This window comes from Zootoca vivipara, chromosome 6 (genome assembly GCF_963506605.1).
Source record: "Zootoca vivipara chromosome 6, rZooViv1.1, whole genome shotgun sequence".
In the NCBI taxonomy this organism is placed as follows: Eukaryota; Metazoa; Chordata; class Lepidosauria; order Squamata; family Lacertidae; genus Zootoca; species Zootoca vivipara.
In genome coordinates, this window is record NC_083281.1 from 93,152,217 (window position 1) to 93,178,825 (window position 26,609).

The 26,609-nt window shown below is 44.6% G+C and overlaps 1 protein-coding gene across 1 annotated transcript in view; it reads right to left on the reverse strand.

Annotated features, from left to right (window-relative positions):
- Positions 1-3,194: 3,194 nt before the first annotated feature.
- The window catches only part of SLC4A5 (solute carrier family 4 member 5), a 79,301-nt gene continuing 55,886 nt past the window's right edge, over positions 3,195-26,609 (reverse strand). The window contains exons 13-22 of the mRNA XM_060276400.1: positions 25,417-25,688; positions 15,979-16,040; positions 13,299-13,499; positions 10,965-11,078; positions 10,002-10,163; positions 7,456-7,634; positions 6,765-6,837; positions 6,316-6,384; positions 4,527-4,700; positions 3,195-3,525 (exon numbers count right to left, since the gene is read on the reverse strand). Of these exons, the coding sequence (XP_060132383.1) occupies positions 3,349-3,525; positions 4,527-4,700; positions 6,316-6,384; positions 6,765-6,837; positions 7,456-7,634; positions 10,002-10,163; positions 10,965-11,078; positions 13,299-13,499; positions 15,979-16,040; positions 25,417-25,688 (1,483 nt within the window). The 3' untranslated portion in view covers positions 3,195-3,348. The remainder of the gene's footprint in view (positions 3,526-4,526; positions 4,701-6,315; positions 6,385-6,764; positions 6,838-7,455; positions 7,635-10,001; positions 10,164-10,964; positions 11,079-13,298; positions 13,500-15,978; positions 16,041-25,416; positions 25,689-26,609) is intronic.

The following is a 26,609-nucleotide window of genomic DNA, read 5'->3' on the forward strand; positions in this document are numbered from 1 at the left end:
GTAGGGCGGCCTCTGGTGACTCCACTGAACTGGAGCCTTCTTGCAGGAAAAAAGTGAAGTGTGTATATCAGACATAGGCATCGTACGGAAGACAGGCATTGACGAGTCCTGAGTAATCCAGAACACTCTTCACCATGGCTCTTCTGAATGCTCTTCTGCTCATCTCAGAGAGGCAGCGCGTCGGTTTTTGCACTGGGTTTATCAACCTGCCCTTTCCAAAAAGGCTCATAGGGTGGCTGGTGGGTGATTTACTGGCCACAGCTCAGGATCCTCCCCCAAATCCTTTCAAGTGCATAAGGGCCTAACACTATGTATTCCACCCAAGAGCATAGAATCATAGAGTTGGAAGAGACCACAAGGGCCATCCAGTCCAACCCCCTGCCAAGCAGGAAACACTATCAAAGCATTCTTGGCATATGCCTGTCAAGCCTCTGCTTAAAGACCTCCAAAGAAGGAGACTCCACCACACTCCTTGGCAGCAAGTTCCACTGCCAAACAGCTCTTACTGTCAGGAAGAGAGCAGGATGAGAGCTGGAAAGGCTGTTCCAGGCAGAGTGCACCTCTTTCTCCACCATCCACTGCCTCTCCCACTTCCAAGCTTTCCCTCCCAATGGGTTTCAAATGCCTCTTTGCCTCCCCAAGAGAAACAAAGCTCTGCCCAGCTGATGGATTTACTGCTGAGGAACTGGACAATAGTCTTCTGAAAAGTGTTGTAGTGCAGAACTTCATTTCCTGCAACTAGAAACAAAGGACTGGCCATCAGTATTACCCAGGATAGGCTGCAAAATGCACCTATGAAGTCCTCCTGAGATAAAGCCACAAAACCTATTTGCATTACAGCCTGCACAGGAGTTTAGTGTGCGATTGGTGCTGCTGATTCATGTAAGCAGCCTACAGGTTCCACATTACATCGCTGGCATCATAATGTCACAGCCTGTATTTCCCTCTATTTAATATGAATTTACTCGTTTCATGGAAAATCTGATAAGTTTTTTCCCCTTCCCATTTTAAAATGTTCCTCAGTACCCATTAGTGATATTCAAATGACCCCATTTGCAGTATCTTCTGCCTGGAGGCAGCCCAGGATAGTTTTGTGGCAAGAAAGATTGTATCCAGTGTCAGCAACAAGAGATTTAAAGTTGTTCTCGAAATCCTGAACATCCCTAGGATCACTGTGAGCCAGCTAAATGCTCATAATATCTCCAAACTGCAATCTCTAAATGGCAACCTGGAGTATCACTGGGTGTGTTCCAAGTGCTTAGATCCAGCCAGAGGCCTTAAAGTGGTGCCTCTGCAGAGCCCTACTGCACCATCATGTGAGCTGGATGTATGTTTAGCCTGGAGAAGAGGAGACGGAGAGGTGAAATGACAGCCATCTTCAAATAACAAAAGGAAGATGGAACAAACTTGTTTTCTGCTGCTCCAGAGTGCAAACCTCAAACCAAAGGATTCAAGTGACGAGAAAGGAGATTCTGTCTAAACATTAGGAAAGATTTTGTGATGGCAAGAGCTGTTTGACAGTGGAATGGACTACTTTGGAATGTGGTGGTCTCTCCATTGGAGGTCCCTTCCAACTCTACAATTCTGTGATTCTATGATCATGGCCTCAGAACCTTGTTGCTGGTGGGGAATGAGTTGAACCCATGGTCTAAAGGACCCTCCTAAAGGACCCTCCTCCTGCAAGTCAATAAACTGAGAGGCAAACTAGAAAATTAACTGCACCGGGGGGGGGGTTTTGAAGAACTGGGGGCAGAGAATACCCTAAAAGCACCCAAATGCTCCGTCTGTCTCCTTATCCCCACCCTGCAAACATGCACACATTACTTCAAGCTGCAACGTGAACTCAAGTTATGTCTCATTCTCACCATGGGTTAGTGTGATTAGTAACCAACAAAAGATAAAGCCCCACTGAAATGAAGGGGAAATATGCAAGAAGACAGGCCTTCTCCTCTTCTTGGCCAGTTCCAGTTCAGTTCAGTGGCTCTTGTGTTTCTGGACAATCATGTCCAAAGGTTTTTAAGTTGCTGAGTTAGCTGTTAATTAAATATCTGACAGAGTGTGAGCATGTTACTTACTGGAAATGCAATGCATACTGTTTTGGGGTTCAGATGGGACAGGGTCCAGTGGGATGGTTATGACAGAGGGACTGGGGAGCTTGGGCTGGGAGAAAAGGGGAAAGAGAGACAGTGAACAAGTCCAGGTTCAGGGCAGACACAACACCCAACCCAAAGGAAAACACATACAATCTGAGTATTTGGAATACTGTACATCGCATCCTCCACAAGGTAGACTCAGATTCATATTAGAGGCTGGGCAGAAAATCAGCCAAGTTACCATGGCTTTTCCAAAGCACTTCTCATAATAAATTAAAACTCTTTCACAGGGACTGTAGTAATGTTGTTTCAGTTTGAAAATTTTAGTCACTCAAAAACAAACTAAGTAAAAAAAAAACCTCAACAAACTTGGTAAGCAATTCATTGCTGGGGCACTCAATTGTCATGTGTATTAAATTGTTGAAATATTCTTTCTTTTAAAAAAAGTTAAATAGCATACATTTAAACATACTAGATGTACACCAGGTCTTTGAACTTGCATTGCTTTAGTTTCTGGTGCTTAAGAACATCAGAAGAGCCTGCTGGATCAGGCCAAAGTGGGCCCATCTAGTCCAGCACCCTGTTCTCACAGCAGCCAGCCACATACCTGTGGGAAACCCGGAAACAGGACCTGAGCACAAGAGCAAGAGCCGCCAGTTGTGGCGGCAGAGCAGAGCCATCCTGGCTAGTAACCATTGATAGCCCTCTCCTCCAGGAATTTGTCTAACCTTCTTTTAAAGCCATCCAAATCGGAGGCCATCCTGTAGGAGCAAGTTCCATGATTTAGCTCTGCACTGAGTGAAGAAGCACTTTCTTATGTGGAAATACTATATATGTGGCAATGGATCTCAAATGGTACAAAGAGGTAGGCCCTCCGTAATGCTTCTTTTCAGAGAAGAACTGCTCCTTGCGTTGACTTTAACGAGTGCCAATGCAGACCATTTAATGCAGGGGTCAGCAAACATTTTCAGCAGGGGGCCGGTCCACTGTCCCTCAGACCTTGTGGGGGCCCGACTATATTTTGAAAAAAACAATGAACGAATTCCTATGCCCCACAAATAACCCAGAGATGCATTTTAAATAAAAGGACACATTCTACTCATGTAAGAACACGCTGATTCCTGGACTGTCCGTGGGCCGGATTTAGAAGGCAATTGGGCCAGATCTGGCCCCCGGGCCTTAGGTTGCCTACCCATGGATTAAATGGGTCTGGCTGGCAAGAAAGAAACATGTCCCACCACACTGCCCCCAAGCGTCACGGACACACCTCGTCACTGCTATCATCCTCCCCTTTGTTGCCTTTCTTCTTTTTCTTCTTCTTGTCCTCCTCCTTCTTCTTATCCTTTTCAGGGATGATGTTATCAATCCATGCGAGGTCATGTTGGGAAAAGACAAGGTCTAGCATCTTCCGGACTAAAATCAAGGCTAAAATCTAAAAGGAGAGAGAGAGGGGAAAAAAAGAGAAAGAGAGAGAAAGAAAGGAAAACAAAAACTCACCAAGACAAGGCTCAAATAATCTAGCATGAAGACTATGAGTTGTTTAGAATCCAAGTACTCAAAGTGCAATGAATGAGATCAAATTTCAGTGGGTTACAGGTTGATTCCTTGCAGGGGCTGATTCTGTGGCAGACCTGGGTTGGTGTAGAAGCAGCAGCAAGAGGAGAACTCCTGGCCCTGATACTGGCAGGCCAAATTCTTTGGAGGTGATGCAATTTGGAGTGGGAGTTCATTCATGTTTCTTACTCCTTGCTCAAAGTTTCACATGTGGAAGGCACGGAAAGGCTGGGTTTGGGCCTGGCACTTTCCAGCTCTTAGGTGGAACCATTTCTCTTTTGCACCCTGACTCAGACAAAGAGATGGTCTACAGATTAACTGCTTCCCATCCCACAGAAACAGATATATATTTCTCTCTCTGGACAGAAGTTGGCATTCACTGCTTAATTTCATCCAACAACCTGGAGTCCTGGTTTGGTCTACAACTCCCACCAGTGCTGGCTGGGGCTGTTCGGAGTTGTAGCCCAAAATATCTGAAGGGCACCAGGCTGGGGAAAGTTGCTTTCTTTTTTATGCAATAACTTTTATTGGTTTTGTAAATGAACACAAACTGTAAAATAACAAATCCATATACTGTAAAGAGATTCTCTGAATCTCGAGACTTCCCCCCATCCCCTCCATGGGGTCTTCATTTTAAACATCTACAGCTGCATATTCAGCCATACTCCAATTTTTATATCAAACCATATTTTCCATAATATTTTTACACTATAAGTGAGTCAAAATCCTGGGAAAGTTGCTTTCTTTAGTAACAAAAGAAATCTGAATAAGACACATTTTGGGCAACAGATCATTGGCTTTGTGGGTGGATGTGCACATCCCAGAACCTTCTCCCAGTGGGCCCTAGAACAGGAGACAACAGTGAACATAGCTGCCTACCATCACAGGGAAGATTATGGCTGCCACAGTGGATTTCAGGATCCAGAGAACAGCCAGGCAGACAATCTGAACCATGGTGAACAGGTGGATTCGCCGGAGGGGGACATGCCTTAGGTAGACGTAATCAGGCTGGTGTTTGGCTGGCATCAGGAAGAGCTTGCAGCGATCCCAAAACTGTTCAAGGAAACGGAAGGAAGGCATGAAGACTAGTTCTGGGGGGTGGCCAGTGAAGAGGAGGGGCAAAGATGTTGAAGCAATCATTGAGGGTTTTGTTAAATGCGAACAATGTACAGTGGAACCTCGGGTTACGTACCGTCCTCCTTCGGGTAATGAGCTCCGCTAACCCAGAAGTTCGCTAACCCCGAGTTGCGAACTTTGCAAGCGGAAGTCATGCGGCAGCAGCGGGAGGCCCCATTAGCGAAAGCTCGCCTCATGTTAAGAACGGTTTTGGCTTAAGAACGGACCTCTGGAACAAATCAAGTTTGTAACTGGAGGTACCACTGTACAAGGATCTGTGCTAAGCACAGAATTTTATAAAGTCCATTTTCTGTGGGCTGCTGTCAGGGCTGGCTCAGATGCAGGTCAGCACTCAAATGCAGAAATGACCAGGAAGCTTAATTCTTTATTCAAGGAAACACAGGGAACCCTCAAGGCAGGAGCAGCACAGTTGCCAGGACTGATGGTTCCTGCTTCCCGCTTCTCCCTAAAACCACTCCTCCTCCAGAGGCTGCCAACACAGATGTAAGCTATGGTGGGAGGGAACTTTGCCCGCTTGGCCTTTTCAGGAAGAGGCAGAAGCTGCGGACTGTGAGGCTAATCATCTCCATGGCCGGCAACTGCCTTCTTCCTCCCTGCCTCCTTTCCGACTTTGTAATATACAGTGGTACCTCTGGTTGCGGACACGATCTGTTCTGGGGTGCTGTTTGCACCCCAAAAAGTCCGTAACCAGACTGGTGCTTCTGCACATGTGCAAAGCGTGATAGAGCACTTCTGCGCATGCGTGAACCGCGCAGAATGCTTCTGCCCATGCGTGCGCTGCGAAACCTGGAAGTAAACACTTTCAGGTTTGCTGCGTTCTTATCCCGAAAAAACGCAGCGTGAAGCGTTTGCAAGAAGAGGTACAACTGTACCACCATATCATGAAGTTTAGCTGGCTGCTTATTACTATATTGGAAAGCAGATATCACCCAGCCCTAATGCATAGCTCTACGTGTTCTTGGAGGTAACGGGGGGGGGGGAGGGGAGCCTAATACAGCAAGACAGGCAAGCTCCTGGGAAGCTTCCCGCCCAGAGTCTGAACCACTGTCTGCCCTTGGCTCTTCCCTCTCGTTCGCTCACGCCTGTTGCTTCTTCAGCAGCCTACCATTCCTCCCCTCCTTTGTCTTCTGACTGTCCTCAGTGCCCCACCACCATCCCCAGACCTTTGTCCTCTGGGCTTCCCTAGGGGATTCGCCAGCTGGTGCCTCCCCCAACTCCTCCCCACCCAGCCAGTCCCTGGCAGCTTGATAGTGGGGCTGGCATCAATAGTTCACCTGCACCTCAGCTGCAGCCCCACGGACAAGGATCCCCTGGGCTTGGTGCAGTAAGGAGATGGGCTCCCTGAAGCAGGTGGGCCTGTGGATGGTACCTTGCCCACAAAACCCTGCAGAAACGTAGCCTACACCTTTCTGAGCAAACTATCCCATTGCTGAGTAGAAACCTGGCCACTTACGCAATAACCTGAGTGGGTAGATATAGGTGGTGATCGCCAAAATCATTATGAAGTTGCCAGAACAATTCACATTCCTACCTGGATGCCATTTAGCGAGGCCACTCCCATGTAGAGGAAGACTCCATAGAGCACAGGCATTGGGATGTACTATGGAGAGAGAGAGAGAGAGAAGGCAGGTGAGGCTTCCTCTTTATCAGACATCTCCACAAATGCTATTGCAAGGGCTGCTAAGGCATGTTCCCTCGAGTAATCTACCTTTTCAATGATGAGTCACTGAAGGCTGCAACACTATGAATGCTCACTTGTGAGTAAGATCTTTTGAACATGGCAGGATTTATATCTGAGTAAGTATGTATATATATATATATATATATATATATATATATATATATATATATATATATATGGTTGAACTGAAATTAATCTGATGTAGATGTTCCGATTGGGCCAAAGTTTTGGATAAAAATAAGAAACCACATGCTAAGCCTATGCCTAAGATGATGACAAAAATCTCTGGAATGTGTTACCTTTAGAATAGGAGCCAGGAAGACAGATATCCCAGTCAGAACAAAGACAACGATTCCCGTGACTCTCTGCTCCCTGAAAAAGAACAGAAGCAGTGAAATTGAGGATTCAACTGTTACCACATTCTCTGTTTGTGGTTCACCATAATCTACAGCACAGCCCCATGAATGTTGACTTGGACAGCATTCAGTGGAGCTTACCTACAGGTAAGTGTGCACAGGATACAGCCTAAAACTCTTGTGATGCTCTACTAGAGGTCATCACTGTGCATGGACCGGTTCTTCCCATGCCTAGCATAAGCACAGTTAAGAGTGCCTGTTGGTGTATGGCTGAGAAGTGATCTACAAATTTAGTAACAAACAAACAAGCAAGCAAACAAACAAACAAACAAACAAACAAACAGACAGACATTGTTGTACTGTTGACTCGAATGGCAGAACTGCATAGGATTCTGCTTACATTATGCTGATGGCAGGCCAGGTTTAGTGGCCACTGGCATAACAGGACCATTGAACTGAGATCTATGCAAGGTGAACAGGAGGCAGCCAGAAACACAGTCTGGTGAACTGCAAGATGTGTAACAGGCCTGCTATAATAATATGCTCCCCCAAAACCCACATGGTCAAGGAGGAATTTATGTAGAACACTGTTACATTGCGCTTCTATTTACAGGTCAGTTCAAGGAAGCCTCACCTCACTCCCAGGAACTGAGGCTGCTCTCCTGGTGCACTGGTCTCTGTCTCCATCTTTAAGCTGTCAATGTGTGCGATGGAAATGACTGTGGCTGCTACATACCATGGTAGCCCCATGAATGAACAGATCGCCATAAGGACGCCCACCCAAAAGAGGTCCAGGTGATAGCCAGCAGCTTTCTGAAACAAAAGGGCACACTGTTTTCATAGAAGGAACTGGATTCTACCCTTTTAGCCAAAGAAGGTCTCAATATAACTGACACATTAAAAGCATTTGTGCCAACTTATCTGTCTGAAAAACTAGAGAAATCGAAGATTAAGGATTAAGCCAGAAGTATGGTCAGGTATAACAATGGGGAAAAAGAGCTGTGATAACTCCTGTCTGCAGCAAAGTGGCAGAGCATCTGTTTTGAATACAGAAAGTTTAATCTCCAGCATCTCAAGGTAAAGCTGGGAACAATACACAGGACACACAACAGGGACCTCTAAAGGGTCAGCTAAGCCACAAAATTGGGCTGGAGCAAAAGAAAATGTATGGATTGCTATTAAAATTGATATAAAATAGAATTCAAGTTTAATCTTCCCCAACATTTAAAGATACATAAACAATGAATGAAATAATTATAAGGTAAAAGGTAAAAAGGTAAAGGACCCCTGGGCAGTTAAGTCCAGTCAAAAGCGACTATGGTGTTGTGGCGCTCATCTAGCTTTCAGGCTGAGGGAGCCGGTGTTTGTCCACAGACAGTTTTCCGGGTCATGTGGCCAGCAGGACTAAACCGCTTCTGGCGCAATCGAACACTGTGACAGAAACCAAAGCGCAATGAAACACCATTTACCTTCCCGCCACAGCAGTACCCATTTATCTACTTGCACTGGCATGCTTTCAAACTGCTAAGTTGGCAGAAGCTGGGACAGAGCAACGGGAGCTCACTCCGTCACAGGGATTTGAACCATTGACCTTCTGATCGGCAAGCCCAAGAGGCTCAGTGATTTAGACCACAGCGCCACCTGCGCCCCTAATAATTATAAACACAGCAATAATAAAATGAATGCTGCAGGCTACGGGCATTTCAACCCACAAGGGGTCTTCCACAGCAGCCAATAAAGAAAGAAATTACAGAGTTGTTGCCAGAAGTAAACATTTGACTGATCTAAACAGATACGGTGAGCTGACCAATTGTTCCACCAAATAATTCTGCATGCAAGGGAAGCCTGGAGATGAATGGATTGATAGAGAACAGGCATTTTTCTACTGCCCGATCATGTATATTTCGAGGGCATTCTCCAGGGTTCTGAATATCAATTGTCATTCATGATACTGAATATGAATTGTTAACCCACATTCATCCTGGGTTGTATTTTAGAAATTTCACTCATTTTTTAATTGTATGTTTATATTTTCAGATTAACTTTCAGATTAAAGTTGAAATCTATGTTATATAAATCTTAGCAGCATTCCATATGCACCCTTCTGCTCACATACCATTTTCTGTCAGGGATGGGAAAGATTCCTGTGTGAAACCTGGGGAGCATGGAGTCTTTATGCAAGCTTGTGGATAAATGATCAAAGAGATTAATAGAAGGGGAAATGTTTCCCAAAGTGGGCAGTACTGCCCCCTGGGGGCAATGGGATTACTGAGAGGGGCGTTAAGAGCCAAGGGGTACTGGAGGTCTAAATGACTTTGAAAAATTGGCATCACTGGATCAATCCATCAATGTTGTTGCATAGTTTTAATGGGATTTTGCATAACTTCACAATTAATTGTAAGGGAAGATTATTCATTGCATTTATATCTCACCTTTTCTCCAATGAGCTCAAGGTGGTACACATGGTTTCCCCCCTGCCCATTTAGTCCCCCTGACAACCCTGTGAAGTAGGTTAGGCTGAGAGGCAGTGACTGGCCCCAAAGGTCACCCAGTGATTTACAGGATGGCCAGGTGGGAATTCAAACCCTGGTCCGGCACTCTTAACACCACACTGACAACTTCTACTTCTAGACTCCACAAAAATTGCTGGGATAGTCCAGTTCTTAGAGTGTGAGTCTCCTAATCTCAGGGCCATAGGTTCAAGCCTCACATTGGGCAAAAGAATCCTGCATTGCAGGGGGTTGGATAAGATCACCCTTTGGGTTTCTTCCAACTCTACAGTTCTTTGAATCTATGAATTTTATTATCTTTCTTAGTCGGTTGTGCAAACTGCTGTTCTGACTAATGCTTTTTATAGGGTAGGAGGGAGTGGAGATGAGTTTATGGAACCAAGGGGGCAGTGGCCCCCAAATATTTGGGAACCACTGGTATAGACAATACTGAGCTGGATGGACAAATGGTCTGACTTTGGATAAGGCAAAGTTCTATGTTCCTGGCCTTGTATACTGATCCTATCCCTTTCCTTTTCCAAATGAGCGGGCCTTTGAACTCCATGCCCACCATGACTCCATCATCAATGCCTTCTTCCAGGTTTCACAGCAGACAGTTTTCTCTCTCTCAGTGGGTTCAGCATTGGTGAACACCCAAGTTGCAAGGCAGGGAAAGGAAAGGAAAGCATACCCTGAGCTTGTGCTCCTTCCTGTTCACTATGACTGCTGTAATTTGCTGGTCCATGAAGATCAGGATGGTGACCAAGAGAGCAGGGAGCGCGCTGGCCAAGTAGATCCACCAGGGATTCTTGCCAAATGGGAACACAAACCATCCACGGTCTAAGCGAGTGGGCTGTAAATGCAGTTCAAGGGTAGAAGGTTACCTATCACCACATTATGAGTATGGCACACAAGACTGGCGGGAGGAGCCCTACATTTCTTGCATGCTGCCTTACAGCACAGGTCTGCCTTGCGTGGGAGGGCAATTTCTCTCTCACTTCAGATTTCAACATCAAAAGTGCTCAAATGGAAAGCAGAAATGTAGCTGGACAGGGGAAGCCATATAGCCTGGGAGCCCAAGATGGAGGGGATGTCAGGTGGCCCATGCAGGCCTATACAGTATCTTAAGACAAATTGAAACAAACAATAAGAAAGGTTGAAATGAATTGATTACTTCAGTGCAAATTTATCAGGGGGAAGGTGGAGGCACCGGGGCTATGGGCATGGGCAAGAAAATACTTGATTTAATTAAGTGAACAAAAAACATAGCTATCCCTGGATATTCTTCTTTTTCTGAATTCAGCAGTGCAGTTCTCCAACCAAATAACATGCACAGAAATATACATATTAGGGGAAAGTGTGGGCAGAAAGGCAGGTAGCCAAGAAAACAGAATAAAGGTATGTATTATGCTAGGGGAAATTGCCATACAAAAATGTGTATACTGGGCAAGATTGCATTAAAATGTGTATTTGAAATGAAATAGGAATGCAGACAATTTTTAATGAGGACTTCTTTAAAAATTGAAATTGATATGGAAATGTGAAGAACTAAATTTAACATGAGAAAAATGGAACTGCAAAGAAACGAAATTGACTAATTCATCCAGTTCTAGTTGGGGCAAGTTGGCGTTTTGATCTGATTCATTGATTTTACCTTAAAATCTGTAGGCACTTGTAGTTTTGGAGTATTCAGTCCAAAAAGACAATCAAGACCAACAAACATTAGTATGGACATGAAGATAGAGAAATCACTAATAAGCTTTCGGAGCTAGAAAAGTAGCAAAGGGAGAGAACACAAACCAGAAAGAAAGCAGAAAGTGGCCAGGTTAGAACATTCAATAAGAGAGAAAGAAAAGATTTCAGTTGAGAAATTGTTTTAAAACAAACAAACAAAATCTTATTCTACTTTGAAGGGAGAGAGAAGCATCATTTATGGACATTAGTTACAATACATTTTTCAGCACACTGGGGTCTGAATTAGGGCGACTGATGGTCCAGATCATTCTGCCCTCCCCAATCCCTTTCAAGCACAACTTGCTTTGCATGCTCCAAGTTCAGCATTCTCTGAGACATTGAAAATCCTACATGCAACTCTCAGACCAAACACTGATCTGTTTGTACTATATATATATATATATATATATATATATATATATATATATATGGGCAAACCACATTTTCTCATGGACAACTTTGTGGGTGTTTCCAGAAAAATAATAATGTGAAACTGGAGGCAGAAGTGAGCAGATGTGACAAATGACTACTACACTCCAGCCACACAAATAAGTCAGGTGTATATAACTCCGACACACACATATCTCCAGGCAAGCTAGGAGCATCACTGTAGTTCAGAGACAGATTCCAGCCAGGCAAAAGCATTCAAGAAAAGGGTGCAGAGCAGGACCAGCAAGGGGCGTGACCCAGTGAGAGGGGCTGTGGTCTGATGAGAGTCCCAAAGGCTGAGCAGAGCTCTGTGTGGCACAGCATTTGACCCTGGGCTTGAGCAGGGGAAGTCCTTGATCTTTCAAATTTGACACCCCTGCCCTCTCGCCTTCTGTTCTGCATGAGCACTACCATCATGGTTGTGGCACCCTGTGCTGTCTCTCTTGGCTTGGCGCCATGTGTGTGGAAGTGGTTGCGCTGCCCTAAATCTGCCTCTGGCTTGAGGTTCCCCCCATTCCTGAGATATACCAGTTCCCTATGACTGTTGGTTGTTGTTCAAGTAACTGGGCCAGCCAACCACAAAGCAGTAACAAAACCTTGAAGCTACACATAGAAGTTTTTGGAAGAAGCAAGCAAAGGGGTGGAGCAGGGGAGCATTAGGAGATAAGAGCACATCAAAACCCACAAGGGAATCCGAACCTTAATTATACTGGGCACATGCAATTTGGGAGTTTCCAGTCCCAGACCGGCATCTATTCCACAGAAGAACAGGATGGAGAAGACAATGGAAAAATCAGCAATCAGGGCCCTGACCTAAAAAAAGAGGAGACAGGGTTTGGAAGGAAAAGGCAAGGGATCCTTGGCATCATTTTTGCTGCCACGCAGGTAAGCAGGAAGGGGAGCCATCTGCAGGTTTGCAGCTTCTGGGAGCTAGATGAGCAGACACACAGAGGTTTCAAGCTCAGGCTGGTTAAAGCAACTGGTTCACACCTCATTTTATTTCAGGTTCACACCCCATTGGCTCAGAAGAAATCATTGCCTTTTTTCTACATCAGGCATCCCCAAACTGCGGCCCTCCAGATGTTTTGGCCTACAACTCCCATGATCCCTAGCTAACAGGACCAGTGGTCAGGGATGATGGGAATTGTAGTCCAAAACATCTGGAGGGCCGAAGTTTGGGGATGCCTGTTCTACATAAATGTGCCTTCTCCTAGAGTTGGAAGTGCTTTTTCTTACTAAATTTGTGCAGCTGTTTTACACTGTTTGTAACCCTGCTTAGGGTGAAGAGCAGGCAAATAAATAAAATAATACAATTGTACCCAGCTTGATCTAGTTGGGGGGGGGAGTGTTGGATAGAACTGATTAGCATGTAGCCTATAGATTTTTGGGGGATCCAAACTGTTTTCCTCCTAATGAGACTCTTAATCTCTGGGTCATAGGTTTGAGCCCCATGTTGGGCAAAAAGATTCCTGCACTGGGCCCTCGGGATCCCTTCCAACTCTACACTTCTATGATCAATTGCCCCCCTTTGACCTGGTTCTGTGCCCCCTTGCAGAGCTCACTGGATTCAGACTTGGATGCAGGTCACTTTCCTGGTAGTATTTCTAGCGGATCAACTTGCATTTTGTGATTGAAAAGTTTTGCCTTTGGAGTACAGAGCTGTCTTCCCCTACTTGTTGCCCTCCAGATGTTTTGAATTACAATTCCCATCAGCTTCCAGCCATCTCAGCTGCGCTAGCTGGGGCTGATGGAAGTTGTAGTCCAATACACCTGGAGGGCACCAGCTTGGGGAAGGCTAGTTGAGAGGACATGTGGCTTTACTTACCTTTGTAGGAAAGTAGCGACTGAACTTGAATTTTTTCAGAGTCAAAGTCATGGAATAAGTCCCAAAGAAGAGAATGAAAGACATGAGGGCCAAGTCAGGGACGAATTTACAGGACTTCCCCACCAGACTTCCTCCATATTTCAGACATTCCTTTTTGCTCAGCTGGGTCCAGTCCAGAGCTGTTACATTAATAGGATTGTACTTGAAGGATGGAAGAAAACAAACAACAGTATTTTTAAGGATGCTAAACAATAATTTGTTTTCATTGTCAAGTAAAATGCTGTTAGTCTTAAAAGGCACAAATCTCTTGAATTTAGAAGATTAACATTCCTAATCACTATCCTGTCTGAAAAGCTTGTCAGAGGGAAGTGTAGAGTATATACTAGAAAATGAAATATTAGTAGTAGCAGAATTGACTGGTAATACAGTTTTTCAAGGTTGCACAAAGTTCTTTTGAAACTTTTGTTTTGCTTTGTACAGTGTTTTAATTCTTATTTATTTTATTTCATATTTCTTACTGGATTATTTTAACTTCATAATAAAGTCTTGAAAATGGAAGAAAAGCTATTTTGAAGATTATCACAATTAACATTCACAACCTTCTTCAACAAGTTTGACCTATCTAAAAACACTTTGGATTGCTCTGATTTATATGAGTAATCATACTCCATTCCTTTGCTATTTGTAATCCATGAAATAACACTATCAAATCCCATTAAAAAAAGCAGCTGCAGGGTTAGAAGGCAGATAAAGAGTGAAGAATCAACTCAAGCAATGCAAAATACCCACTGGGTGGCAGCAGTCACCATTGTTCAACTGGGTACCTGGAAATTTTGGTTGATTCACAGCACAGTTCTATGATTTAAACAACTTCTCAGGTGTGCTCAAGGGAGTTTGCTCCTGTGCTTGCCTCTGGCTGCCTGGTGCGTTTGTAGTTGATAGGAAATTTTAATTATGCCATCCTAGCTTGGGCTGATGACCATTGTAGTCTAAAACATCTGGGGGGTGGGGACTTAATCAAATCTTTTTTTCTCAGCCTAATCTACATGGTTTGTAGATTCACCCTGATATAGGTAAAGGTAAAGGGACCCCTCATCTCGCGCTATTGGCCGAGGGAGCCGGTATACAGCTTCCAGGTCATGTGGCCAGCATGACAAAGCTGCTTCTGGCGAACCAGAGCAGCACATGGAAACGCCGTTTACCTTCCTGCCGGAGCGGTACCTATTTATCTACTTGCACTTTGACATGCTTTCAAACTGCTAGGTTGGCAGGAGCTGGGACCGAGCAACGGCAGCTCACCCCGTCGCGGGGATTGCAACCGTCGACCTTCTGATCGGCAAGCCCTAGGCTCTGTGGTTTGACCCACAGCGCTGATATAAGATAAATGCACCTGATATAGGGTGCATTTAATCTGATATAGAATATGCATGTTTGTTTTGCTGTGTCAGGGCTGTTCCCAATGTCTTGCTTGTCCTTTGAAAACACTGGTCAGAAAGTGAAAAAGAAATGGCTGAATTCTCCCTTCTTTTATTCGTTTACATCTTAATAGATTTCTTTACTGTCCTTCACCCAGGGCCGGCTCTAAGACAAGGCTGGGTGGGGCAATGCGCCAGGCCGCCAGGGGGGGCCCCACGCTGCAGTGCCCGTGAAAGCCGCGATGCGCCCGTCAGATAGCTGCACTCGGAAACCCGGGGGGGGGGGGGCGGGGGCGCCGGAGTGATAGTTCGCACCACGGCTCCAGGGCGCCAGATATGCTTAAGACGGCCCTGCCTTCACCAAAAATGGATGCAGGGGCCATCAACAAGATTTTTAAAAAGACAGTAAGCAAAACATTAACATGGTTCTCATAAATTACATTAAAATGTAATTAGCATCATCATTCAAATGACAAACCACCAGCCTCTGAAAGCCTGACCAAAAAAGGTATGTCTTCACTTGGCATTCAGAAGAATTATAGAATCATAGAATCGTAAAGTTGGAAGGGACCTGAAGGGTCATCTAGTCCAACCCCCTGCAACGCAGGAATCTCAGCTAAAGCATCCATGACAGAATATAAACGTGGGGTAAAGATGGAAGCCAGCAGGGAGGCCATTCCATGGGCACAGAGCCACTACGGAAAAGGCTCTTCTGCCCCCCCCACTAGAGCCTGCTCCTCTGATCTTAGTGCCTGAGCAGGTCAATGCAGGAGAAGGCCTTCTCACTCTGATATTTGGGCCCAAACCTGTTCAGGACATTGAATGCCAACAGAAACACACTGAACTTGGCCTGGTTATTGCTGAGATGTCAGAAAATAAAGTTTTATAAATGCAAGCAAAGAGTTCTATCTTCATGGAAGTAGCCCTAATTCCACTGGCTTTATCTAGTTTTGCCTACTCTATGGACATAGCTCTCAACTTTCGGATTTGAAAATAAGGGATCAGCAGCCTCACCTGTCCCGGGGACAGTCTAGGGTATATCTAACAATCCAGGATAGCAGCGGGAAACGGCATTGGAATAAGGGAATTTCCAGCAAAAAAAGGGAAGGTTGACAGCTTTGGCTTGGAATAAGGGAGTTTCCCACAAAAAAGGGAGGGTTGACAGCTATGTCTATGGAGTTAGGTAAAACATGTAAACTGCTGCAAGCAGCAGTTATTATTCATGGGAGGGGAGGCAGAGTAGAAAATAAATCCCAGCTACTTACCACAGAAATGTTAGTGTTGTTTGGGGCCAGTGGAACTGAAGCATTGAACAATGTTGTATTCACTGCAGAAAAGGAGTTAGTTAAGATTTTAAATATATATATATTAAAGAAAAAGTCTCACTCCAGATACGAAATCTTGCTTAACAAGCCATTGTTATCTGCACTGGCTTGAACTGTTTCGAAAAATCACTATTTTATAGGCAAAGCAGAAGCACAATCCATATTCAGTTACAAATTCCAGGGTGGGATCCAGAATCTCCAGTCAGTTGCATGATGAGGCATGAAGCTTGAAACATTGACAAAACTCTGACCAGATTTGGGGATGCAATTACAGATTCTTGTTGGTGGTTTAACAAGGAAATGCCTTTCTGCCTGAATGAGGTTTGGCAAGTTGGAGGACAAATGCCCTGGGTTCTAACTCCAGCAGAAACTTCTCCCTGATTAACATAATGTGTGGCCTTCCAATTGGGCTTCAGGGGTGACTTCTAAAAGCCGAATTAGATGCCTCCCAGATACTCAATGTGTCTTTTGGTCGCATATTGAAACAGTTGACCTTATCTAATAGCTACAGAGTATCAGGGCTGCTCAAGAGACTGCATGGCTGAGAGGCAAATGGTCCAATTCAGATCAATCCGGAGGACAGGATCTACAACTGCACAGAAAACTCTCCATCTTGGAAGAGGCAGTGACGGATCCTTATTTGATCCCACATTTGTTTCCAGACATCCTGGCTGCCAAGCAAGGCTGGCTACAAAAATGCAACTATCTCAAAAATATAGAGCCCTTTGCAACAGAGAGCCAATGTAATGTGATGGTGATATTGTTGAGCCTTCATCTACCTCGTGCCATGCTAGCTGGAGCTGGTGGGAATTATAGTCTAAAACATCTGGAGGGCACCAGACTGCTTAGTTCAAATCCCAACTCAACCAAGATGCTCACTGGATAATCTTGGGCCAGTCTTGATTTCCCAGTAAGCTGAAGTCGAGGTGTGGGGTGCCATGCATGTTGGAGAACTATTTGAAGCCCAGCCCATTAGAACACACAGCATCACATTTTGAGAAGGTTGCAGTTCAAAACAGACAAGATACTCACCTGTTAAAGGATGGGAGAAAGTGGCAGGAAAATCTGACCAGATGGCTCGCTTTTTATTAAAAAACATACCACATAAATATGACTTTTGTACTTTGCTAGGTTGCCTTCTTTGGTACAAACCTTTTATATTCTGGAATTATTGTCCCAAGACAAGAGATAGGGTAGAAATTTGTTTTGGTTTACATTTTGATGCAAATTCACCTAACTCACACTTCCCAAACTAGCTTGCGAACTGAAACAGTTCACAATGCAAATTTTGCAATGCAGCTTGCAAAAAAAAGCAAGCATAAAAAGCTTATGTTAACAGAAGATATGTACACATTAGTGAAAGGAACCTTATAAAAACAAAAACTGGTCAAAATTGTGTACAAAAATGTCTCTGTTTAGGAGAAACGTGCATGAAAATGCATACAATTTTCTCTGTAGTTTTTTTATTGTAAAATGATGCAGAAATAGGAACTGAACTTAAGATTTGAAGCAGGAGAAACTGAATTTAACAGATCCCTCAATCCCTACTGAAGGCCACCACTGTGGCAAATACAAATAGAAAACACCCACCCACCCTCCAAAATTTGTGGCCAGTGGGTAGCATCTTCTTCAGGAAGTGTTCTTCATCTGCCATCCTGGATTCTCACTGCAAGAAAGAGGATTCTCTTGATCCTTCCCCACCCACCTTTTCCAGAAGAAAACAGAGAAAAAGCAGGCCACCTTTCAGGGAAAATATGAAGAGAAATTCCAAATAAGCAGCACGGAAACCAAAACAATCTTTATAATACTACTCCAGAATTTCATACCGGGGAATCTCAAAAGATGTGCTTTTGCAAATAGTAATGAAGTCCAGAACAAGTCAGCATTATCCTTACTTTACAGATGTGGTCTATCTGCTTCAGCTTGGTCAGGTAAACACTTGAAGTCAGTCACAGGTGGCTTGAAGGAGCTGCGTGGCCAATAAATGCAGCAGGTTCACTCACCCAGGTCTCCTTCATTGGACTCTCTCACCCCCACTGAGTTTAGGGAGATCAGACCCCAAGCAGCCAGGATCTCTTCTCGGAAAGCCTCCTTGCTTTGGGGACCGCAAATATTTAATTCACCTCTGCTCAGGATTCCAGAATGATAACAGTGGGGGAAAGGAAAACATGTGGCTGAAAATAACTCTTATCAGCCTGAGCAATTTTGTGCAGAAATGTGTGTTTGATTTTGATCACGGCATCACTAAGCCAAGCTGTGGTTACTCTGCATTATCTCAGCGATAATGAATCTTTCCAGTGGAGAACAACATTACTGGAGTTAATGAAGGAGAAGTGATTGCTGGGTTAGAATCAGAGTTTTTGGTACTATTGGGTCATAACACTCCACTGCTGAAGGAAAGCAAAACAAGAGAACAGAGAAAATCACTGCTATTCATTCCAGATTCCTTTATGGGGTTACAAAAAAGTTTCTCTCCACAACTGTCAAGTTTTTTCCAGGACCAGACATATTTTGTGATTTCCAGTAGCTTAAAAAGTGATTGTTTCATTACCCAACTTAAAAGTATTCTGTAGCATTGGCTGTATTATTATTATTATTATTTAAATGGTTTGGATGAGAAGGCTCATGAAATGCTTTATGTAGGCTGTGTATATTCAGAAGTAGTGATGAAAGTAATAACAAAAAAGGAACGAGTATCAAATATTAAATAATTTTAATATTTATAAAATGATACTCACTTGAGATTGAAAGCAGCCAAATAGATGTGTGCAGCAGAGACAAATATGGTACAAATCAGTTACAGTAATAAAAAATCATAACTAATGAAAAGAGAAACGAAAAAAAGCACCAGAGGGCGATTACAGCAAGTACTCTCAGTTTAAAGAGGAGAGAGAAGTTTAATTCTGATACCATTTATGTAAAAACATAAAATAACAAAATTAAGCTGATCTGTGGAAGGACCATCAACAACATGCAAAATGCTAAAAAGAGAATGTACCAAATTATCCTACGGTGCAGACAAGACAATGTCAGGGACCAGAAAGCTGGTATCAACATGGTTCAGCATCCATTTCTGGTTTGCCCACAAGCTAACACAGAACTGAATCCCATCCATGGTTTCTGAATGACTGGAAATGGATCTGGGATTGCCACAGCTACCCTGTTGTTGATGTTGTTGTTATGTTTACAGATAACATTACTACCCAGTTATCTGCAAATATCACCCTGTGTCCAATTCTGGCCACCACAATTTAAGAAGGATGTTGACAAAGCTAGAACATGTGCAGAGGAGGGCAACCAAGATGATCCAGAGTCTGGAAACTAAGCCTTACGAGGAGCTTTTGAAGGAGTTGGGTATGTTTAGCCTAGAAAAGAGGAGACTAAGAGGAGATAGGGTAGCCACCTTCAAATATCTGAAGGGCTGTCACATGGAAGATGGAGCAAGGTTTTTTTCTCCCTCTTTGGAGGATAGAAACAAACCAATGGCTTCAAAGTTATGAGAAAGGAGATTCTGACGAAACATATGGAGAAACTTTCTGACAGTAAGAGCTGTTTGACAGTGGAATGGTCTCCCTTGGGAGGTTGTGGACTCTCCTTCCTTGGAGGTTTTTAAGCAGAGGTTGGGTGGCCATCTGTCATGTTTGCTTTGGTGTGATTCCTACATTGCAGGGGGTTGGAGTAACTGGCCCTTTGGAGTCCCTTCCAACTGCATGATTCTATTTGGTACCTGGTAATGCAGTCTGCATCAGGTTGCTTTGGCTTAGACAAGGCACCTGTGAAAAACCTTAGCTTTGCTCTGGTGCACACACAAACCTCTCGTGGATGTGGACTGCCCAACTCATCGTAATGGAAAAAGCAAGACTGCACAGAGGAACATCCATTACGACCTGCTTCCCCCAATGGAAGTGTTTGGGGAAGTCCCTGGGCTCAGGTCAGAGCGGTCTCTGCACACATCAGAAGCCCCTCTCCTAAGAAATCACTGAACCTACTAGAGACCTTGGCAGTAAAATGGGAATTTTACCTTCACCTTCACGCCTTCAGTCAGGCATGGAAAGGAGACTGGCCAATGTAGCTTTGGGTTTGTTTGTGGGAGAAGCAGGTCCAAATCTTAGTCATGAAGCTGACTAGGGAACCTCAGACAAGCCACTCCCCTCTCTCACTTGGTTGCAGTAATGGAAAATTGCAATAAGAATCCTATATAATAAAGTGCAAGTGTCTCTGCGTCCAGATTCCCTGTGTCCCTGGGTTTGTGCTACTGCGCATGTGCCCCACAGACACAGGGATTGGATGCAGAGACTGGACGCACACACACGCGTGCTCTCCCCCTGTGCGCATGCTCTCCCCCTCTCCCCCTAAACGGGCGCTAGAACATATGTGAGCGCTGCGCGGAGCACCAAATCGAGGAGCCGGTCTGAAGAGTCAGCGCCCAGCAATGCCATGCTGGATTGAGGAGGCAATGCTCCGGGCGGCGTTGCTGGGCGCTGACTCTGCAGACCGGCTCCTCGATCCGGTGCTCCGCGCAGCGCTGATCAGCGCCGACCCAGCAGGCCGCCGGATCAAGGAAGCGGCCTGCCGGGTCAGCACCCAGGAGCGCTGCACGGAGCACCGGATCGAGGAGCTGGTCTGCAGAGTCAACGCCAAGCAACGCCGCACAGAGCATTGCCTCCTCAATCCAGCATGGCATTGCTGGGTGCTGACTCTTCAGACCGGCTTCTCGATTTGGTGCTCCGCGCAGCGCTCACATATGTTCTAGCGCCCGTTTATTTAACGGGCTGAATGACACTAGTGAATAATAAAGTGCTTTGTGCACTGTTTAATGCAACCTTCCCCAACCTGGTGCCCTCCAGATGCTTTGAACTGCATCAGCCTCAGCATCCAATGGCTGTGCTGGTTGGAGCTAAGGGGCATAGGAGTCAACTCCCAGGGGCTGAGGTCCCTTTGCCACCATAAAATATTTGAGCACCCCCCCCCCTGTTGATGGACATTGCCATTCAAACGGTATGTGTGCACCACTTTATGTGATTGATTATGCAGGATGGGGCTTCCCTGACCCCCCATATTTTATTCATGTTGACATCCCTGCTAAGGGGAGTTGTAATCCAAATCATCTGGAGGGCACCAGGGTAAGGAAGGCTGGCTTAGTGATACACAGAGGAAGTAGTTGAAGTTGCTTCTGTGTATGGGGCTTAGAATAAGTAATACCTCTAGTGGCCAGAATGAACCTTGTGCATAAGGCTCTCTCCTTAGATGCTCAGGAGATGTTGATTGCCAGGAGCAGCTTTGATCAGCTGCCATTGATTCACCAGCCAGGGGTCCTGCTCAGAGCAATGGATCTAAGCTCATGCGCTGGTGACATCCAGACTGCATTGCTCTTTATGTGGGGCTACCCTTAAAGGGTGACAGTTGGGAAACTTCGATTGCTGCAAAAAGCAGTTGCTAGAGTACTAGTAGGACAAAGACAGTCAAGCTCACAGTACACCTACCCTACAGCAGTTAACACTGGTTGACCATTTGTTTCTGGGTCCAACTTAAGGTGCAATCATTGACCTGTAAAGCCCTAAGCACCCTGGGACCCAGTTACCTGGAGGTCCCCTTTCACCCTTAAGAATCCAAGTGAGTCGCTTTAAGATGATCATCTCAGCAGAGCAGAATTATGCTAAGTGCTAAGGAAAAAGGTTCCTCACTCCGAGAACATGCTCAGCCCAAGGATTTTTGATGAGTACCACACATAGCTGCCAAGTTATCCCTTTTTTAAAGGGATTTTCCCTTATGCTGAATAGGCTTCCTCGCGAGAAAAGGGAAAACTTGGCAGCTATGGTACCACAACCAAGCTCACAAGTCCTTCCGTACAAAAAGCCATGCCTGGTTTCCCCCAGTATTTTTCAGCAATCTAATTTAAAGTGGGAAAGCTTTTAAATAATTGCTATAGACAATTGACAGTCAGAAATCCTTTTCTCATTTATGGCAGATCACTAAGAGATCTGGTCACACTGAATTGAACAGGCCTTCCTTCCTCCCAAGTCAGTGTGTATAGGATTGCAGTTTTACTGAATCCTGGGGTAATATTGATAGATTTCACAGCCAGCAAAGAGCCACCACACACAGTTCCAACAACAAAGTAAAGTTTGTAACTAAAGTTCAAAAAACTAACACAGGTGGTGGGGGTAGCTATATTGCCCGTGACCTGTGATGTCTCAGTTAAGTGTCAATAATATTTGAGCACATTCTATAGAAAATTTAGAACAGCAATGAACACTATCAGGCTAGGGAATGTGGAGGCCATGTGTCCTTCAGTGGGGGTGACAGGATGTGGTTTGAATGCTAAGGAAATGAGATAAACTAGCAGCAGAAAAGCAACCTAGAGAGATGATGCCAGTGCCTCCAACAGGAATAAAGGTAAAGGGACCCCTGACCATTAGGTCCAGTCACAGATGACTCTGGGGTTGCGGTGCTCATCTCACTTTATGGGCCGACGGAGCCGGCGTACAGCTTACGGGTCATGTAGCCAGCATGACTAAACTGCTTCTGGTGAAACCAGAGCAGTGCACAAAAATGCCGTTTACCTTCCCACCAGAGCGGTACCTATTTATCTACTTGCACTTTGACGTGCTTTCAAACTGCTAGGTTGGCAGGAGCTGGGGCCGAGCAACGGGAGCTCACCCCGTCACAGGGATTCAAACCGCCGACCTTCTGATCAGCAAGCCCTAGGCTCAGTGGTTTAACCCAGTAACTAACTGCAAATTCATTGCATGAAAAAAATGCAGAGAGGAGAGTGTGACCCCCCAAATGAATGTCTTTCCCTCCAGTCCAGGATGGAGACAAGTAACTGAGAAGTCCAAGTTGGAGCTAGAGCACATATGAGGATGCAATAACTTCAATCGTTTTTTTTAACTGCGGAATTTCCATGTATTTTGTTCCAAATACCACTTCTTCTGAGAGTTAACATCTTCTGCTTAGTTATTACTATGCAGAGAACTCTGTTGCCCTTCAATATAATGAAGGTAAGTTTTGCACTTTTTGAGCAAATATGTACTTGAGAAATGGCAAGTTTTGGTGCGGCTCAAATGGGCAGGTGCCCCCCAGGAGTGGGGATGAGGGAGAAATTCAATTCAGCTGAATCTATCAAATTTGCACTTTCCAAAACAATAGGAGAACTGAAACTCAGATGTCTGTCAAAATTCACACTTACATGAATTTTGCAAGACAGTTCTCCAACCAGACAGTGTTTACAAAAATGCACATAATAGGGGGATATGTGTATAAAAATGAATATATTAGTGAGAATTACAAAAGTGCATTATATCAGGAGAAGCTGTTTGTAAAAAATGTGTTTGTTACTCAAAACTGCAGACAAAAGTGTGTTTATTTATTAGGAGAAATTCACACTAAAATGCTGAAGAATTTCCAGGCTGTTTTTAAAATCTGTATCCTGGGAGTTCATGCTGATGTTCTGTTAACAAGTTGACAAAATAAAATAAAATAAAATAAATAGCCTTCTACAATACAGCCACTGTCAGAGAAGAGTACATCATGGCTCTGGAAAAAAAGAATTTGGTTTCTTTTTCCCTGATGAGATATTAAATTGTCATATAAGTCTGCTCACCCCTCTTGGTGTGGCGGCATTGCGGGACAGTGGAGGCTTCACTGGGGCCCCAACGAGGGAACTGGAACTGCGGTGCCCTTCTTGATAGGCAGTGGGGGCATAAGCCTCCACCACCTATCAAGGACAGGGTCCTAGCCCCAGACGGTGGTCCCTGCGGGGGCCACCCTATTTGATGTATGTCTTAGGAACCCCCGCCTGGATTGACCACACATCACTTCCAGCGGGTGGGCCGGAAGTATATAGATTGCCCCATGCCCAAGCCAAACCTCTTTCATCTGTATTCAATAAAGTGGTGGCCTGTATTGGTCTCTTGTTTGCATGGCTTGGGGTATGGGGCCTGGTCCTGCAACTAAGATGCTCTCTCCTTGCAGTTGTAGTATCAAACACTTGATAGACGTTCAGGAAAACTTTCCAAATGTCAATATTATAAGTGGAGATATATCTAGATCATGGGTGCCACATCGAATTTTAAAATTTTAGTAGAACCCCCAAGGCCAACCAATGAGAGACTGGTGTTGTTCTTTTAAGAGGAATGGACACGGGGTGGGACCTAAGGGGATATCTTCTTCTGTAACTCTCACTGAGTATTACAAAAAGTGAAAGTCACTGGGTTTTCATCTTTTATTCATCATTTGTAGAAGTGGAGTTCTTTTAGTCGTTAGTTAAGTTTGTCAGTTTAAAATAAAAGTAATCATTGTTAAAGAAGCACATGAATTCATCTACCACATAAATCAGAGATGGGTTACAATAACATGAACTCAATTTTTGTTTTGTTTCATTCTGCTTACCATATATAAAAAATAAGAGCTCTTCTCCTTGGGAGTATCTCAGAGAGAGCTTGCTAACTGAATGTGCTAATAAATCCAGACTCCGCTCTGTGTGAGGGTATCTCAAATTCAGCACCAAAGAAACAACAACTTGATGAATTAGGCAAATTTGCTTATATTTTCCTATTTTTGTAATATCTTCTGCTGGGATGTATTTTTACTAAGGGACAACTACTCTGCTGGATGTCACTGCTCTTTCCCTTTCTGGAACTTCACACATTTTCAAGCTTAACTTCACAGTCATAAGGACTCCAAGCTTACATTACAAAAACCCAGAAAGCTGGAAAAACCTCAGGAATTCGAATTCTGCATACAACACCATATACCATGCATGTGCCTTGATATTTCAGTATGCATGCAAGCCTCTTTGTGATCCATCAGCTTTAAAATCTCACACGGAAGGAACATTGATAATGTTGAAGTAAGATTCAGTTGCCAGTCTAGGCAGCTTCTGTGCATGGCCTCTGCCTCAGGCAGCAAAATGACTTGGGCTGGCCTTGACTCTGACTCACAGACCCTGGGGTCCTTGGTTCTTAAATAGCATTTTCTTAAAATGCTGGTAAAATTATTTAGTACACCAACCACAACCACCAATTGAACTTGAACACAGGAAGACTTCTTGCATGCCAGTTTTCACCCGATTGCCTCAACATGCGATGCCTCCCACATGGTGCACCCCGATGCCACCTCTATGCACAATGCTCCTGGTCACTGGCCTGACTCTGAGCACATTACAACATCATGCAGAACAAGCCCCAATGAAGACGGGCAGCCAGAGATGCCTCTGCTTTCTCAAACCAGTCTTTCTTTGCAAGGATACATCAGAAACCTTTTGCAGGACTCATTTCCTGGCACAGGGTATCAACACAGAACTGTGGTTCAAACAATGGATGGCAGCAAGGAACACACACCAGAATTTCATCAGGAGGATGCAAGACTTGTACTCACCTGGGTCTGGAGCAATGCACTCGCACTTATACATTGTCACGTAGTCTGGCTTGAAGCCTGCATTGATGGGGTAGTACTTGAAGGCTCCAATCATCTTCTTGATGGCATCGTAGATGAAGATGAAGCTAATGAGAGTGGAGAAGCCTTCCTCAGTGAACCGTGTGATGTATTTTATAATGAAGCTGGCATCTGTAGCCACCAGGATAAGGCACTGGAGAGCAGAGTGCAAGCCGATCCAGAGGCGAAACTCCATGTAGTCAATGCCATTGCCTCTGAAATTGGAAATGAAATGAAGTCATGGCTTGTTTTAAGTAATACTAATAAGACGTTTGATCCTTATAAGGAAATGCAAGAACATCACGTGAATGATGTTGCCATAACTCATCTAGTATTTTATTTCATTAGGGTCATGTGAGGCTGCTCATCCACTAGCCCAGGAGGCTTCTACTTGTGCAGTGGACCCTCCCTTCCTCTTTGCAGCCCCCTCAACTGCTGATGCAAAGAAACATATAGAAAGGAGAACTCCTGCATGCCAAGACCCAAGTTTGGGGCAGTACTCTTTGGTGAGAGAACCCCAGCAGAGATTTAATTAAATCACAAAATATGCAGCAAAGCAAAATGTGGAAATACAGGCTGTTAGACCTTTAAAATATGTGCAAGTGAGTTCCAAAATGCCCCCTTAAAAAGTTTCTCTCAAAAGGTTTTCTTAAAAAGTTTATTTCTTTCCCCCTCTGCCCAGTACATAGTTGGGAAGTTAAAAATTTACTTACAAACTCTCCAAAGGTCAGGTTTATGTGCTTTTCCATACATCAGTCAGAAAAGATGCACAGGAAAACTTATTTACAAATTGGTAAAGGTAAAGGGACCCCTGACCATTAGGTCCAGTCGTGACCGACTCTGGGGTTGCGGTGCTCATCTCGCGTTATTGGCTGAGGGAGCCGGCATACAGCTTCCGGGTCATGTGGCCAGCATGACAAAGCCGCTTCTGGCGAACCAGAGCAGCACACAGAAACAACGTTTACCTTCCCGCTGTAGCGGTACCTATTTATCTACTTGCACTTTGACGTGCTTTCGAACTGCTAGGTTGGCAGGAGCTGGGGCCGAGCAATGGGAGCTCACCCCGTCACAGGGATTCAAACCGCCGACCTTCTGATCGGCAAGCCCTAGGCTCTGTGGTTTAATCCACAGCACCA